Source organism: Mauremys reevesii, linkage group 1 (assembly GCF_016161935.1).
Source record: "Mauremys reevesii isolate NIE-2019 linkage group 1, ASM1616193v1, whole genome shotgun sequence".
In the NCBI taxonomy this organism is placed as follows: domain Eukaryota; kingdom Metazoa; phylum Chordata; order Testudines; family Geoemydidae; genus Mauremys; species Mauremys reevesii.
The window spans coordinates 68,368,586-68,385,922 of NC_052623.1; the positions used below are offsets into that span (position 1 = coordinate 68,368,586).

The window sequence follows — 17,337 nt, forward strand, 5'->3', positions numbered from 1 at the left end:
ACAATAAGTATGTATTATTTAAAAATACAACTGCAGACACTAATTAAAGGTAGGGGAACTGACCTGAACTTCCACCCAAACTCACACCTTGCCTTCATGCCAGTTTAGAAATGCCTGGATAGCCATTTTCATTCTTGCTTGCCTCTATACTTGGCTCCAGTGAGCACTGGAAGTGGAAGTGCCTAAATGCTATGAGACCAGCTCATCAATTGCCTGAATATCTTTAAATCTGCTGGCAAACCATGCAGATCTTCGTGCTCCCATGCAAAGGGCTGTTCCACAGTGTGTTGTTCCCTGATCTCCCCTGCATCAGGAGCCATGGTACCAAAGCTGTAGGATGGGCATTAACGTTGACTGTCTTAGCATTATCTTGCAGGTCTGTTGTGGCTGTTCTTCAGCTCGGCCCCCTCTCCCATGCAATGGTTGGTCTTTAGCCCAAATTTGTGGAGCCCTATGTGCATTATGATCATGTTAAAAGGCATCCAGAGGCTTAGAGGAAGGGAGGGATGCTCCTTTGACATTGTATGTGAAATGACCTACCTTGAGCTGCTTTCACCCCATCTGAGTTTAGAAGCAAGGTTAGGAAGATGATGTGGCCCAGGTTGTCTACGTGCTCCTGAAAGGATTTACAATAAAAATATGGATAAAAGTCCAGTAAAAGGAAGCAGCTATTCTCCCCCCACCACCAAAAAAAACCCCCAACCAAGAATGCATTTTAATTATTGCAGTCCTATCAAATTAATTGATCTGTCCATTATGTACTTATTTCTTTGTGGCTCTCAGAGAACAAGATTATATATTGGGAATGAGGAAGGGCTTTGTGTTACAAAAGGGCACGGTAGTTAATTTTTGACAGCAGGCAATAAAAAAGTTGTTATGTTTGTATAATAGCTGTTCAGTCACTTTCTGGGCTGTGATTCACTCACCTTTATGAGACGTGTCAATAAATATTACACATGTTCCTCTTTCAAAGCACCAAACTCCTACTGGGGGAATTCCCAGAGCACACTATAAAAGGGCTCCCGTTGTCCTTTCTCCATCATACCTGTTTGCTGAGAAGATGAAGTGTGCAAACTTGGCTGTGCTGCTGGCCTTTCTACAAAATGCCATTACACTGAATGCAGCCACTACCACGCTCCAGGATGTGGTAAGATGTGTATTATGATTTTCACAGGCTCTAATGTATTCTTTTTTCCTCTCACTATTCATGTTGCTAGGAAAATCTTTTAAAATTATTTGAGACAAGTTTTCAGATCTCCACTCGTTCTGTGGGCTCTCTGCAGGTAGCAAGTGTAAGATATCACCTTTAACGAATGTGCTGGGATTTAATTATAAATCTGAAAACAAATTACACTGTTTTAAAAAGCTAAAATTCTGCCTTCAGTTAGGTGAATGCAACTCCCATTGAGAATTGGAATAGAGTTTAAATGCAAAATGCAGGTTGTAATTAAGTAACTATGGTTTGTACCTGAGACGAGCTCAATCCAAAACCACAGATGCAAACACCCCACAGCCTTTTGGAGTATTGAAGATCTGGATCTAGATCTCAGTGTCTTAGGTTCATTTACCCAGCAATTTGAAAATATAATGCACTATATGAGTTCTAGGTGATACTATTAATCAGGGGCGGCTCTAGACCCCAGCGCGCCAAGCAGGCGCGTGGGGCGGCCGTTTCCCGGGGGGGCGGCATTTGGCTCCGGTTGAGCTCCCGCAGGCATGACTGCGGCAGGTCCGCTCGTCCCGGGCTCCGGTGGATCTGCCGCAGGCATGCCGGCAGGAGCTCAACCGGAGCCGCGGGAAGAGAGGACCCGCCGCGGGACCGGGGAAGGGCGGCGCAGCGCTCCGCGCTGCTTGGGGCAGCCTACTTTCTAGAGCCGCCCCTGCTATTAATGAAGTCTCTTGGTCTAGTAGGCCTTGAAAGTGTTGTGGACTCAGGTAGTGAACTCAGCATCTAAGGGGAGGGAATGTTTTTCACTGCAGCATGATTAAACAGTGGCAATTCCTGGCAGTAAGAATCAAGGCTGAAGTGTAAATATATAATGATAAGCTGAGGACGGGGGAATTTAGTATGTCGGAAATTTCTCCTCGTTATGCTCACTCTTGGGTAAACCATAATTTGTGCAGACATTTGTAAAATTTATGATGCTCCTTGTAACTCTGCTGTTAATCACTATCAGCCCCCCCTGTACAATTCTATCAGGGGGCCAGACAAATGGCTGCGTACGTTATCTTTTTGACAAGCTGACACAAAAAAACCCTGTTTTCTCTGAATCAATTTAAACAAGTGGCCCTTTTCCTGCCATCTTCCAGTTCCTCAGCTGTCCAGATGGCTGTTTTAGGGGCTCCTTAGGAGTGGGACTGTCTGACTGGCTGGGGGAGTGAGGGAGCAGGTGACGGGAATGCAGCAGCATGAGGAGCTGAACAGGTTCGAGGATGAAGTAATGGGAGGCCTTCAGGGGAAGCTGGCTAAAACTGGGGCTCCAGAGCTCTGTCAGAATGGAGTTTTGCTTCAGCGTGGCTTTGAAGTTGTGCAGCCAGGGATGACACCTGCCACGCAGAGCTCCTGCATGAATGGCACATTGCTCTTGTATGGCTGCCTAGCAGCTGCCTCCTTGTGCCTCCTTCCTGCCCCACACTCCCCTCGTTTAATCACATCATTTGATGCACAGTTTATCAAATGGTTTTGCAAGCATTGGAGACTGCCACGGTTCCCATTCGGTGGAGCTCAGCTGCGTACATTGGTGGGCTGCGTCCCTGCGGTATAGTGTTTTGTGCAGTACACAGGGCCTTGATTACTGTAGACTTCCAGGGATGCATGTTAAGATTGAAGAGTGACATCTAATCTTGCCAGTGTTATGGAGGGGTAGGACCTGAAACCTTATTCCATAAGATGGCAGTGAGAGGGTATATATTACTTTAGCATAAATAATGCACATTGTTTTGGACAGAGCATTTGAGCATTTGTGGCCTTTCATTGATCACAGGAAGCTTTTTTCAAAGGAAGGACTCCATGAAACAGAGTTGTACCAGAAGAAACATTAACTGTCTCAGCAGTCAGTCAGAAATCCCAATCAACCTTAGAGCTGCTGGAGGTGGCTCCCTTAACAAAATCAAACTGTTTCAGAATACTGAGGAATCTGGAATGCTGATTGTCTGTCGGGAGAGGGGGTCATGATTTAAATAGGGATGGGACATGTATTGCATTGTAACAGGTGTTTCTGTTTCCTTTCCAGACTACGCCTCTTCCTACCCTGGTGGAATATCTGACAGAACCTCAGGCCACACTCAGCAAACCTCAGTTCATGCCAGAGGTATACCATTGTTCACTGTTCTTGGAAAGTTATAGTAAACATCATCATTAAGATGAAAGAGATGCGTGGTCTAGTATATTATGTGCAGGACTGGCAATCAGGTGGTTTAGAGGTCTAATCCTGGTTGTCACAGGTCTCTGTGTTCTATGCCAAATTGCTGAGTCCAGGATTTTCAAAATTAATTTAATAAATTTAGGCTCCTAAATCCATATAAAGTTGCCCAAATAAATGGCCTGGTTTTCAGAAATGCTCAGCACCCAGCAGCTCTCATTTACTTTATTAAGCTACAAATATTTGGATCAGGCTGAATAATATTTCTTTTAGACTCAGATACATTTATGTAATACATGATTTAATTTTACAAACAGAACTTTTGCAGTCAAGTCCTGGCTGCAGGCTAGGACAGTTTGCTCTCTGTTAAATACTAAATGAAACCTATTTAGCTTTTAAAAATAGACAGACCAACCAACCAAAAAGAGCTGAGCTTCAGCATAATTTTATATAGGACTTGGAAAGATGTTATGACCAAAGTTAATAATTCTATTGACATTGCACTGTGATCAAAGGGGTCAGGGATCCAGGAAGATCATTATTAATTGTTATCATTAACAATAATTAATAAACAATTAATACTGCTTATGGTTTCATCAATATCATGAACCCAGCATACAATAATGCCAATGGAAGAAATGAAACAATTCTGTCAACATTATATTAAGTTTGAGGAAGCTATGAACTTGATGTGATGTTAATGTGAAAAGGTCTTAATCTGCAACCATTGTTCATGCTGAATAGTTCTACTGAAACCTGCCCCTCTAAATTCCTGCTAAACATCATCAGCCTTTAATTCTTAGTTCTTACAGGAGTTGAATGACTCAACCTATTGATACCATTTATTTTTTTGGAGGAAGGATAGTCTTATGGTTAAGGCACTAGTCCAGGACTCAGGGAATTTGGGATGGTCCAGTGGTTGGGGCATTGGCCTGGGGCTTTGGATAGCTGGATTCAGATTGCTGCTCTGCCACAGACTTCTTCTGTGATCTTGGGCAAGTCATTAACTTCTCTGTGCCTCAGTTCCCAATCTATACAATGGGGATAATAGCACTTCCCTATTAACAGAGGTGTTGTAAGACAAATACATTAAAGATTCTGAGGTGCTTAGATAGTAGGGCAATGGGTGCCATAAAAGATAGAATTCTTGCCCCTGCCACAAATTTCATGTGTGATCTTGGCCAAGTTACTTAAACTTTCTGGGTCAAATGCTGACTCCGGTTGAAGTCAATGGCAAAATTCCCATTGCCTTCAATGGAGCTCCTCATTGGTAAAACAGGGATAACAATATTTCTTCCTCCCGTTATCTATCTTGTATATTTAGACTTTAACTTCTTTAAGGCAGGGGCTGTCTCTTACTATGTATATGTACATCTTGTAGCATAATGAGGCCGAACCTCAGAGGGGGTAACTAGACATTCCTATAATATAAATAATATTTTTTTAATAAGTAGATGAATCCATCCATTGAAGTTTGGTGGGTTTTTGATAGTTTAAATCCACATTTAAAAGAGTTATTGAATTTATTAAATAAACGTAGATAAAGGACAGTTTGCAATCTGTATCAGGGATAAAATAATGCCCCCTCCCCATAGGCTAGCACAGATGGGGACCTTATGAAAGGTAAGTACAATAACCATATTTGTCTGTTCATTGGATGTTTTCTCTCTGCTCCTTTTTTCACCATTCCTGCTGAGCAGAATGCAAATCCAGTAATGTGAGGAGTCTGAGGGTGGCAATTCCAAAAGCACCTAAGGGACTTAGGAGCCCAAGGCCCATTTTTAATAGTGACCTAGGCCCAGATTTTTAAAAAGTATTTAAGCATTGCTGCACTCACTGTTGCAATGCCTAACCAATTTAGGTGTCTCAATTTCATTTTAAAAAGGGATTTAGGAGCCCAAATTTAGGGATTGTGTTAATCAATAAAGGAAACACTGAATGTGGAACATAAGCCTGTTTATCTCACTTTATTGGAAGTGGACATATTTAGTCATCATACAAAACTACTCATAAAAGTGATATTCAACAGCCAATATTTTATTATTTTTTAACTGTAACTACCGCAATTAAAAAACTTGTTTATGCCTCTGTGCACTGATGGAGCAGTGATAAGTGTCCATTACTCCACTCAATACCTTGCAGTAGCAGGCATACCAGCTCTCATGTGCATGTGGTTGAGTATGCAACCTGTTTACCCGGGCTAGCTGAAAAATATCAAATGAAACATATTCCCAGTGGGGAAAATAGGGTTTAGTCAAAATCAAAATTTTCCATGAAAATAAATCAATTTCTGTGGATTCTTCCATCAATAAAATCCAAACAAAACTTTGTAAAGTGCTCTGAAATTAATGGACTAAAAGCACTAACTGGACCTGATACAAAGACCATTAAAAGCAATGGAAAGACTCCCTATAAGATTACTATGATTATTTCCTGCTCTGCCATTGACTCACTGTCTTATCTTAGAAAAATCACATAACTTTCCTGTACCTCAGTTTTGCCAGTGTTAAAATGGTTATAATAGAATTTAACTACCTCTATAGAGGTGTGGTGAAGCTTAATGAATCAATATAGGAAAATACTTTGAGTTTATTGGAAGAAAGTTGTAATAATAATAATACTTAATAAATGCTTTCAGGGTCAGTATTAGTATTAATTATTACGCTCAACTTTTTCCTGCTTGGGGACTGTTGTCAGTCCTTTACTGTTGTTTCCTAGTAGCATATTGACAATTTTTTATTTGCTTTCTGAAACAAACTTGTTCTTACAGCCATTTGCCAATGTAACCGGCTCTTTGAATGAAAATGGAGTATGCCAATGCTCAGTGTACCTGCCAGACACCGCGTTTCCTGTGCAGAAGGTCGAGATGCTGGAAATCACAGCCCGAGTGCTTTCTGAGAAATTTGAAATAGAACTTACTAAAGTAAGGATTTTTGGTTTTTCTTTTTAAAAAATCTACCAGTCCTATTTTTAGTGAATGTGAAACAGTCCAGCAGTCAGAACTTTGCAGGGCCTGCCTTCCAAGCAACTGCAGTGAGGGGCATGTAAAAATTGCAAGGAAAAGGGTGATTAAACATAAAATGTTCAATATTGTAGCATGCACGCAGGGCCTTATAATAACATGAGTTTCAAGTATCCTCAGGCCTCATTCCTGGGCCTATAGGCAGTCCCTAGGGAGGTTCGGGGCTTGGGGTGGAAGTGATGGATCCGTCTCTTCTGGGACCAACTGTGCCGGCCAATTGCACCAGCCCGCAGGGCTTCCCAAAGCATGGGGCCCGGAGCGGTCGCCCCAATTCACCCTACCCAAGGGATGGCTCTGCCTATAGGCACATGGTGTACTTGGAGGGATGGATAGAGAGCTATGCTACTTTTTATGAACCATGGAACAGTCTTGTTGGCTTCTAATTGCTATATACAGTCACAGAGGAAGCCATGATTCCTGCTCCCTCCTGTGTTATTACTTGTATGTAACCAGCTTATGGGAGGGAATGAGGGAAAAGAGAGCAAATGTCAGTTCAGCCCAGGTTGAAGCATCGGCAAAAATCCACCCCCGACCTCCTTCATTCCCATAATAGTTGAAAAAAAATCAGTTATTTTCTCTGTCAACATCTGATGCTCTAGCAATGACTGCTGAATTATGCATTCTAGTTAAAGACAAACTCCTTACCCTTACACTACTTTGCTTGTTTGTTACAAGGATTCAGAGATCATTTTTCTTGCAAAAAGCAGACAAAACTAGGGGACTACCATGGTTTCCTGAGAGAAGGAGAATCTACATTTGATTTTTGTTGGTAGATGAATATTCAGGGTTTAAATTAGGTGTCCGTGAGAAAGCGTTTGACTTCTCCAGGAGCCAGACATCTTAAGAAATGAAGTGTCCTTGAATTAATCAGTAGAAAAGGCACAGCAGTGAATTATAAATTCTAACCATAAATATTCATAAATCTCTTCTAGTATAATCAAGAATAGATAAGAAGTTATGCATAAAAACACAACAATGGGGGGGCATAATCCTATAGAAGGTCTTCTCAGTTAAAATAATTTGCTTTGAAATAACTAGCGCTAACGATGACATACATTCAGTTGTCAGTGAAGGTATGAAGGGCAATTTGACAGATCTCAGTGCCTCTCGGCACAAGAGCTACCTGATCACTTTAGGAGGAATATGGAACTTGACATTAATGATCCATGAAAACACTAGGTATTTAAGGGCTCCAAAGTGCTCCAAAGTGTGGTCAGTGGCAAAATTTCAATTGCTTGCAATAGGACAGGATCAGGTCTATAATTCCCATCCTGAAACTTGGACTAATTCTGCAAGACCCTCCCAAATCAGAGAGGACTGAAATAAGACCCACCTGAAGCCAATCTCCTATTGAAGTGAAACTCTGCATTGGGAGTTTTGCCTGAGTAAGGACCAAGTACGGATGGCAAGAATTGACTGATTTTTTTGAAACCCTGTAGCCATTCTCTGTTACTGGGGTCGGCAACTTCTGGCACGTGGCTCGCCAGGGTAAGCACCCTGGTGGGCCGGGACAGTTTGTTTACCTGCCGCGTCGGCAGGTTTGGCCGATCACGGCTCTCACTGGCCGCGGTTCGCCATCCCAGGCCAATGAGGGTGGCGGGAAGCTGCAGCCAGCACATCCCTTGCCCGTGCTGCTTCCCGCCACCCCCATTGGCCTGGGACGGCGAACTGTGGCTAGTGGGAGCCGCAGTCGGTCGAACCTGCCGATGCGGCAGGTAAACAAATTGGCCCTGGCGAGCCGCATGCCAGAGGTTGCCGATCCCCTGCTCTATGAAAAAAATGGCTGGACTCTAGTGACCAGATCCTCAGCTGATGTCATTTTCTTGAAGTCAATGGAGCTCTGGCAGTGTATACCCATTCAGGAGTTGGCCCTCACTTTTCAACCCCAGTGGTAGATACCAAAAAAAATCTTGACCTAATCCAAGTTTCACTGCACTTTATCATGTTGAGTCTGACCAGCCAAAAAATGTTACAATGCATCCACTTAGATATGGTGTGACAAATCCTACAATGTGATCCCAGGCAAAGAGACATCAGGTCAGAAATGAAAACAAACAAACTGTATTTTTGTTTAACTACGGGGGTGTTACAATTTCATAGTTAGTTATGTTGTTTGACTATAGAACTAAAAAGATACCAGGCATTGACCTGTTCCTCTCTGAGTTCAAGTAAAATTGAAATGTCTGGAGAGGGGCAGAAGATGCTTGAATCTATGTGCATATCTGTACTTGTCTCATGTAAACATATTTCTCAGGCTCTCTTTGAAATGAGTTTCTTACCTTTCTAGTTGTAAAGATACCCCTCAGTGTGGAATCCAATGTACTGCTTGTTTCCTGAAAATACCTATGGACAAAATGAAACAATAAAACCAAAAGATCATCCTAGCGATAGAGGGATCTGAACCAAAATTCTGGGTTCCAAGCACCCCCAAATTATGGGGATGTTCAGATCCACATCCAATTTTGCAGCCCAGACTCGTCTTTACACATTATGGAGTGGGAGCATCTATTGAATTACTGTGAAATTTGAAACTAGGCAAATCATAAACACTTCAATTTTAATTTTGAATCTGAGAACCACTTTACAAAGAGTAACAAACAGATCCTCAACTAATTTAAATAGATGTAGCACCATGGAAGTTAGTTTACAACTTGCTAATTTACACCAGCTGAGGATGTGACCCAAATGCCATAACTACATTTCACCATCCCATTGTGGTTGGGTTCAATCTTTCCTTACTTGCTTAGTCAAAACTCCATTTGAAGCTAATGGGAGATTTTCCTGAGTAAGACTTGCAGGATCCAGCCCCTTAAGAGGTGCTATACATGTATTAGAAGTCCTAGATATACAACTTGATTGAATCTCTAAGCTTTCGTCTGATTGTAGGCTGGTAATTCAACAACCAAGAGAGGCCCTTTTATAAAATCAGCAGGCAGTGAATTTCACAAAGAGATACTGATATCCCAAATCAGTAAAAAACTGTAGCCTGAAAATGTTGGACTAATTTTTTCATCTGTAATAATTATCATGATGAAAAAATTAACCTGTTAGACTAATGCAGGAATCAGCTTTGTTCGCAACAGTGAAGAGGAGTATGGCTCTCTTTGTGCACCTCATTAAAAGGGAAGAATAGCAATTTTAACCCCCTGGGAGAATGTACCTTTCAGTGCTTTGACCACAATGCCCAGAACATGCTTGGGCAATAAAAACAGGAAGTGCAAACACACCTGCCTAACGGAGACGAAAACTATGTTCAAGACAGATTATTCTGTTGGAAATATTCCTCTTGATCTCAGGCTGGGTTATATGCCATGCGGGTGGCATGCTCACCATGTGATCATGGAGGTCAGACTTGCCTGTGGCCAATGCACTTGCACGTGAATTGCTTGCTCATGTCATTTCTATGCCCCTTTCCCTCCCTCTCCATCCTTTTTAATTTTATGCCTTCCTTCTGCTTCCTCATTCCTCCACCTGTGTGCTGGAGGAGTGTCTGCTTGCATGCTGAGAAACCTGTGTTGATAAATACCAGTTTCGGGTAACTGACACAATAAATGAACATTACAGATTTTCTCCCTGCCCTTTTCAGGCCCTTAGTGTGACAATGCTTGCAAAGCAGGAAAAACTAGATAGGAATTATTCTTATGCACGCCTAAAATAGATGAATTTTATATTTCTTTAAGGGTGAAATTCACCTCCTGCAGAGGTCCACCACAAGGCATATGCACTGCTCAAACCCCACTGCAAAATTCTGTGATGAATGTGAGATGCATGGTGAATACTGATCTGTACCCAAAAATGTGGTTTATGTACTAGATTTCTGAGATGGTGTGTTGGCCTGTTAGAGGGGAGCAGATGGTTTCAACACAATCCTCCACAGGTAGATACAGTCACAAGCTATTAAGGCAAAATGGGTCTAACTGCCAAGCATTAGAGCAGCCATCATGGGAGGCATTCTCCTAGATGGCCTGGCTGGCCAACTGGGAAAAAACAGTCTGAGGTAGAAGGAAGACTGAGCTGTGTAACACACTCCAAATAGGGCTTATGTAGTGCTCTGCCTTGTGCTGGCCCTCTGCATTTTGGCCAAATTGAAGAAAACAGATCAATACATCTGAGAAAACCAAAACTCCTGGGCTCAGGCCTGAAGCTCTTACTTATGAGAGTAGCCCTTACTTATGCAGGTAGTCCACTGACTTCAACGGATTGCAGATTTGACATATTTTTGGCAACTAGCTTTTCTTTTAAAGCATTTGTTTTCTTAAAGTATTTTAATATTATGAGCATCAGGATAGATACTCACATTTCTGAACGTTTGTGCCTGTGGTATAGGTAATTGTACATATCAGTACGCGTTTTCTCCACATGGTTGCCTACTTTGTGCTCACCAGTTTGCAAATGCAAATGTATTTTTGTGCATGCGGCAGGTTCATGTGCAAATTTTATAGGCACAGTTTAGACACCAACTTTTAAACATCTTCCCCCCAGAGGTTACTGGTGAAATCTCCCAGCTCTCATTGGATTTTTGTGAGTAGCAAGGTAGTCAGAATCCATCTAAATCCTCTCTTCAAACAACATGGATCTTCCTCTATGGACTGGTCCATGTTAGGGTGGAGGTAGGGAAATTTAAACATACCTATGGTGAATGTCCAGTCAGTTAGCTTCATAGATGGAGATAAATTTAAACAGACACTATTTGTTTTGATTGCCAAGTACAATACATTTTATTATTCCTTAGCCTGAATTTATACAGGACTAAAACTATGAGAGCCAGATCCTCAGTTGGTGTAAATCAGTGACTCAGTTGGTGTAACCAGGAGATATTCTAAGACCTGAAACTCAAAAAAGAGTCATACAAAAGTGGAAACTTGGTGAAATTACAGAGGATGAATATTAAAAAAACCCAACAGAAGCATGAAGGGACAAAATTAGAAAGGCCAATGCCCACCTCCCCCCACCAAGATTAATCTAGCTAGAGACATAAAGAGTAACAAGAAAATATTTTACAAATATATGAGAAGCAAGAAGATGACCAAGGACAGGCGAGGCCCATTACTCAATGACGAGGGAAAGACAATAACAGAAAACACAGTAATGTCTGAAGTGTTAACTGCCTTTTTTTGTTTATATTTTCACCAAAAAAATTAGCAGTGATTGGATAACATAGTGAACATCTGCGTAAATGGGGTAGGATCTGAGGCTAAAATAAGGAAAGAACAAGTTAAATGTCTTCAAGATGGCAGGGCCTGATGAAATACATCATAGAATACTTAAGGAACTGGCTGAAGATATTGCTGAGCCATTAGCAATTATCTCTGAGAACTCAGGGAAGATGGGAGAGATCCCAGTGGCCTGGAAAAGGGCAAATATAGTACCTATCTATAAAAAGGGGAATAAGGACAACCCAGGGAATTGTAGACCAGTCAGCTTAACTTTGGTACCTGGAAAGATAAAGGAGCAAATAATTTAACAATTTGCAAGCACCTAGAAAAAATAAGGTGATAAGTAGCAGTCAATCTGAATTTGTGAAGAAAAAATTACATCAACCTAATATCCTTCTTTGACAAGGTAACAACCCTTGTGGATAGTGTGGACACAGCAGATGTGATATATCTTGATTTTAGTAAGGCTTTTGATACTGTCTCACATGACCTTCTCATAAGAAAACTAGAGATATATAGCCTAGATGAACCTACTATAAGGCAAGGCTGTCCAGAGGATTCAGGGGGCCTGGAGCAGAGCAATTTTGGGGGCCCCTTCCATAAAAAAAGTTGCATTACTATAGAATACTATATTCTCGTGGGGGCCCCTGCAGGGCCTGGGGCAAATTGCCCCACTTGCTCCCCCCTCTGGGTGGTCCTGCTATAAGGTGGGTGCACAACTGGTTGGAAAAGCGTATACAGAGAGTATTTTTCAATAGTTCACATTTGAGCTGGAAGGGCATATTGAATGGGGTCCTGCAGGAATCTGTCCTGGGTCTGGTTTTATTCAATATCTTCATAAATTGTTTGGATAATGGCATAGAGAGTACACTTATAAAATTTGTTGACAATACCAAGCTGGAAGGGATTGCAAGTGCTTTGGAGGACAGGATTAGAATTCAAAATGGTCTTGACAAACTGGAGAAATGGTCTGAAATAAACAGGATGAAATTCAGTAAAGACATATGCAAAGTACTATCTTTAGGAAGGAATAATCAATTGCACAAATACAAAACGGACATGATTGTGTAGGAACATACTGCAGAAAAGGATCTAGGGGTTATGTGGCATCACAAATGAAATATGAGTGAACCATGTAATATTGTTGCAAAAAACCTGAACATCATGCTGGGATGTATTAGCAGGAGTGTTGTAAGCAAGACACGAGAAGTAATTCTTCCATTCCACTCAGCACTGATAAAGCCTCAGCTGAAGTATGGTGTCCAGTTCTGGGCACCACACTCTGAAAAGATGTGGACAAATTGGAGGAAGTCCAGAGGAGAGTAACAAAAATGATTAAAGGTCTAGAAAACATGACCTACGAGGAAAGATTGAAAAGATTGGGTTTGTTTAGTCAGGAGAGGAGTAGACTGAGGGGGGAGGTGAAAACAGTTTTCAGGAACCTAAAAGGTTGTTATAAAGAAGAGGGTGAAAAATTGTTCTCCTTAACCACTGAGGACAGGGCAAGAAGTAATGGGATTAAGTCACAGCAAGGGAGATTTAGGTTACACTTTAGGAAAAACTTCCTAACTATAAAGGTAGTTAAGCACTGGAATAAATTGCCTAGGGAGGTTGTGGAATCTCCGTCACTGTAGGTTTTTAAGAACAGATTAGACAAACACCTTCCAGGGATGGTCTAGATCAGGGGTCGGCAACCTCTGGCATGCGGCTCGCCAGGGTAAGCACCTTGGTGGGTTGGGCCAGTTTGTTTATCTGCTGCGTCAGCAGGTTCAGTCGACTGGGGCTCCCACTTGCCGCGGTTCACCATCCCAGGCCAATGAGGGTGGCGGGAAGCGCCGCGGGCTGATGGACGTACTGGCCGTGGCTTCCCGCCGCCCCCATTGGCCTGGGACAGCAAACCGCGGCCAGTGGGAGCTGCGGTCGGCCGAACCTGCTGATGCGGCAGATAAACAAACTGGCCCGGCCCGCCAGGGTGCTTACCCTGGAGAGCTACGTGCCAGAGGTTGCCGACCCCTGGTGTAGATAATACTTAGTCCCGCCTCAGTGCAGGGTTCTGAGGTCCCTTCCAATCCTACATTTCTATGAGTTTATGTTAAATGGCTTGCCTCAGACTCAAAAAGTAGTTTAGTCACAGTTGCATGAAAAATTGTAACTCTGAAAAGAGGATCCTCTCATCTTTGGTTTGCCTCCTTAAGCTAAATAATTGAGATTCAGTAGTCAGACACATTATTATTTGTTTAATTGATCGTATTTGCCCTGCACGAGTATTGATGTACCATTTACTAAACTCCCAAAGACCTGCCCCAGCATGTACTGAGGTTCAGTGTATATCTTGGAAAGAATTATTAGGGGGAAGTCTCTTTTCTGGTTGTTACAAATCCCTGGTCAGGAATCTGTAGGCAATATCACCAGGACAGTAGAACAGCAAAGCTCTAGTTTTAATGAAAAACTGTACCCATATCAAATTTTTAAAAGTCAATTTCAGAGCTGTCCTCTTGATTAAAATAGATCTGAAAAAAATTGTGACTGGTGCAAAACACTCTTAATTCATGTTAAGATAATGCAAAAGTTGCCAAATTGATTTTTAATCCAACAAATTCATTTTAAGTCTGAGAATATGCATGAGCAATTTCAGTCCAGAAGGTAATATTTAGGGAAGTGATAAGCTCCTGAAAATTGGGAGTTATAATGGAAATTCCATCTAGTCCATAACTTCAGAGTTGCTAATTTGACACAATAATATAATTCTATTTATTCCTGATGAGAGATACTTCTTACCTTTTGGAATGCCATTAAGGAAAAATGGGTACAGTTTTAAGTTATGTGGGAAGAAGATTATATCTTTCCCAAGATGTTCCATTTGTATGGAACTTAAATTTTTCAGAGAATGCTCCAAATTCATATAATGTTCTTGACATTCTTCTTCACAGTGTTTGCACCATGACCTTTACATTAGTAGATACATGTGCAAAAGTATATTTATCCAGCCATCTGTTTAGTGGTTCCACATCTGAAGAGGCTGCTGCGCAACACTTATTCTACCTAAAGGCTCAAATAACTATTTCACCTCAACTGGCCTTCATTTAAATCAGTTTCAGGATGGATGGATCGGATTTGTAATAGTGCACTGTGCTAAAATATCCCCTTCTTCAGGGGACTCAGTTAGTTCTAATGCAGAAAAGATTAGATACTATTTGCAGAGTGGTGGCCTGACCAGTGCTCACTGAAGTCAACAGAAAGTCATCTTGGAGAAATTGGGGGCTCTTTCGTTATCTTTTTCAGCCCCAGAGAGTAACTCTATACAGCAAGTGACAGGCCGCAGCAGTGAGTCTCTGAGCCCAGGTCAACAGACTCGGGCTTGCACTCCGTGCTAAAAATAGCCGTGTAGGTGTTGCAGCTCAGGCTGGAGTATAGGCTCTGAGGTCTAGGGAGGGGGCTATTTTTAGCACTGCTATTTTTAGCACGATAGTGAAAGCCCGCATTTGTCAACGGGCTCAGAGACTCGCAGCCGTGGGCTGTGTAGACATACCCCCAAATTCGTCATGTACATCGCTTATCTGAAATAATCACTGCAGATTCCCTGGTAGAATCTGGCCCCAGAAATTCTATATAATCCTGGATAAAGTTAACTCCTAGAGGGAACATTAGTGCGTGTAAGCGGGTGGCTTGCCCTGTGCAGGCTGGAGGGCCTGGGGCTCAGGACCGGATTAACCTTGTGTGGGCCTGGTGCCAAACATATTTGTGGGACCCCCTGGGGATAGTGGAGCATGGCGTGGGGAAGTCAGTCTCCACAGCGAGGGGCTGGCTAGGGGCAATGGGGCATGGCGGGGGTGGCCCCACTCCGCCCAGCCCAGAGTGACGGCACTGTTTACAAACTGGCAGTTGCCAGATATACCATGGCCCACCCGGCCCTGTGCTGCCGGCATGCCTCTTCCTCTCAGGGCCGCCCAGAGGATTCAGGGGGCCTGGGGCAAAGTGGGTGAGCTGCGGCGCTTGTACTCACCCGGCGGTGGTCCAGGTCTTCAGCAGCATTTTGGTGGCGGGGGGCCTTCAGTCACTCCGCGTCTTTGGCAGCACTGAAGGGCCCTCCGCCGCTGAAATGCCGGCCGAAGACCCAGACCACTGCCAGGCCAGGGCTCGCGGGGCCCCTGTGGGGCCCGGAGAAAATTTCCCCACTTGCGCCCCCCCCCCCCCGGGTGGCCCTGCTTCCTCTTGGGGGCGGGCCTGGGCCAGGCCCCATGGTTCCCTGCCCAAACACCCCCCTGCTCCCTATGCCCAGCATCCCCTGGACCTGCTATGCCCATTTGTGGTGCCCCTCCATGTATCCCCCACCACAAATGCACAGTGCCCTGCGCATCATCACTCTGCCCAGTGCACCCGCACCCACAGCCCCACCTAGGGTTACCAGATAGCAACTATGAAAAAACGGGATGGGGGGTGGGGGATAATAGGCGGCTATATAAGAAAAAGTCCCAAACCATGTGACTGTCCCTTTAAAAATGGGACATCTGGTCACCCTAGCCCCATCATAACTGCCGAGCACCGCCCTACAGCCCGACTACAACTGTCCAGCACCCACACAGAACCACCACTCCCTAGCACCCCAAAACACATAAACCTCCCCCACTGCCCAGCACCCCTGCCCCTCACAGCCCAGCACCCCCCACTGGCCCCCCAGATACACACTCCCCTCACACCCCACCCCCTGGCTGAACTCATTGCTGCTGGGAGGTGACTGTGTCGGCTGGGCTGAGCCGGCAGTGTGGCCGGGGCTGGTCCAGTTCCCGGGACGGGAAATTGCTCTGGCTCCTTGGGAGCAGTGTGAACACCCCGGCGAGGGCCTGCCCCTGCCCTGGGCAGCCTTTCAGGACCCTCTTGCCAGGAGGGGCCCAGCCAAGCCCCCCACATTGCCCCTTCCCCCCTACACTGGCCGAGAGTGGCCAAAGCCAGAGCTGCACAGGGGTCTGGCCAGGGGGTGGAGAGAAGGTGGGGAGGGGGGGCAGGCGGCAGAGAGGAGCCAGCGTGCTGGAGGGGCCTCAGGGCTCAGTGCAAATGGAGCAGGCCGGGCCGGGGCCCCTTCTGAGTGTGGGCCCAGCACCTTGGCACCATTGTAAACCTGGTATTGCTGGGGCAGCCAACCCTGATTACTGAAAGAGGCACACCTAACAGGGATCAGGTGATTCCCCTATAAAAAGTAGCTGGAAGCTGAACTCAGGGAGAGCAAAGACTGCTGGGAGTGAGGAGGCTCCAGCAGAGTCCTGGGATTTGTGACTATGGTTTATCTACACCAGTGGTGCCCAACCTTATTACACAGGAGTACCACATAAACCTTATGTGGGCCAAACAGATTCTACATATTTTATTCTAGGTATATTTATATAGGTAAAAAGTTTGTTTACCTGCTGCATCTGCAGGTTTGGCTGATTGCAGCTAGCACTGGCCGCGGTTCGCCGCTCCAGGCCAATGGGGCCGGCGGGAAGCGACGCGGGCTGAGGGATGTACTGGCTGCCGCTTCCCACCACCCCCATTGGCCTGGAGCAGCAAACCATGCCCACTGGGAGCTGCAATCGTCCAAATCTGAGGACGCGGCAGGTAAACAAAACGGCCAAATGTTGCTGATCCCTGGTATATTGTGTTGAAGCTGGCCGCAGGCCTTATGAAATACTCTGGTGGGCTGTGTACAGCCCACAGGTTGGGCACCCCAATCTACACTGTCCAGCAGTTTGGACAACAGGGGTATGAATAGGAATGTGCACCAATGCTGCACTGTAAGTCACTCATGTGGATGCTGCGGGTG

At 44.2% G+C, this 17,337-nt stretch overlaps 1 protein-coding gene and 1 long non-coding RNA gene across 2 annotated transcripts in view; one reads left to right on the plus strand and one right to left on the minus strand.

The window, feature by feature from the left end:
* Window positions 1-217: 217 nt before the first annotated feature.
* The window catches only part of LOC120395588, a 73,819-nt gene continuing 56,699 nt past the window's right edge, over window positions 218-17,337 (minus strand). The window contains exons 2-3 of the long non-coding RNA XR_005592711.1: window positions 8,664-8,727; window positions 218-616 (exon numbers count right to left, since the gene is read on the minus strand). This is a non-coding gene — a long non-coding RNA (uncharacterized LOC120395588). The remainder of the gene's footprint in view (window positions 617-8,663; window positions 8,728-17,337) is intronic.
* The window catches only part of OLFM4 (olfactomedin 4), a 31,100-nt gene continuing 14,757 nt past the window's right edge, over window positions 995-17,337 (plus strand). The window contains exons 1-3 of the mRNA XM_039520099.1: window positions 995-1,147; window positions 3,234-3,311; window positions 6,133-6,285. Coding sequence (XP_039376033.1) covers window positions 1,061-1,147; window positions 3,234-3,311; window positions 6,133-6,285 — 318 coding nt within the window. The 5' untranslated portion in view covers window positions 995-1,060. The remainder of the gene's footprint in view (window positions 1,148-3,233; window positions 3,312-6,132; window positions 6,286-17,337) is intronic.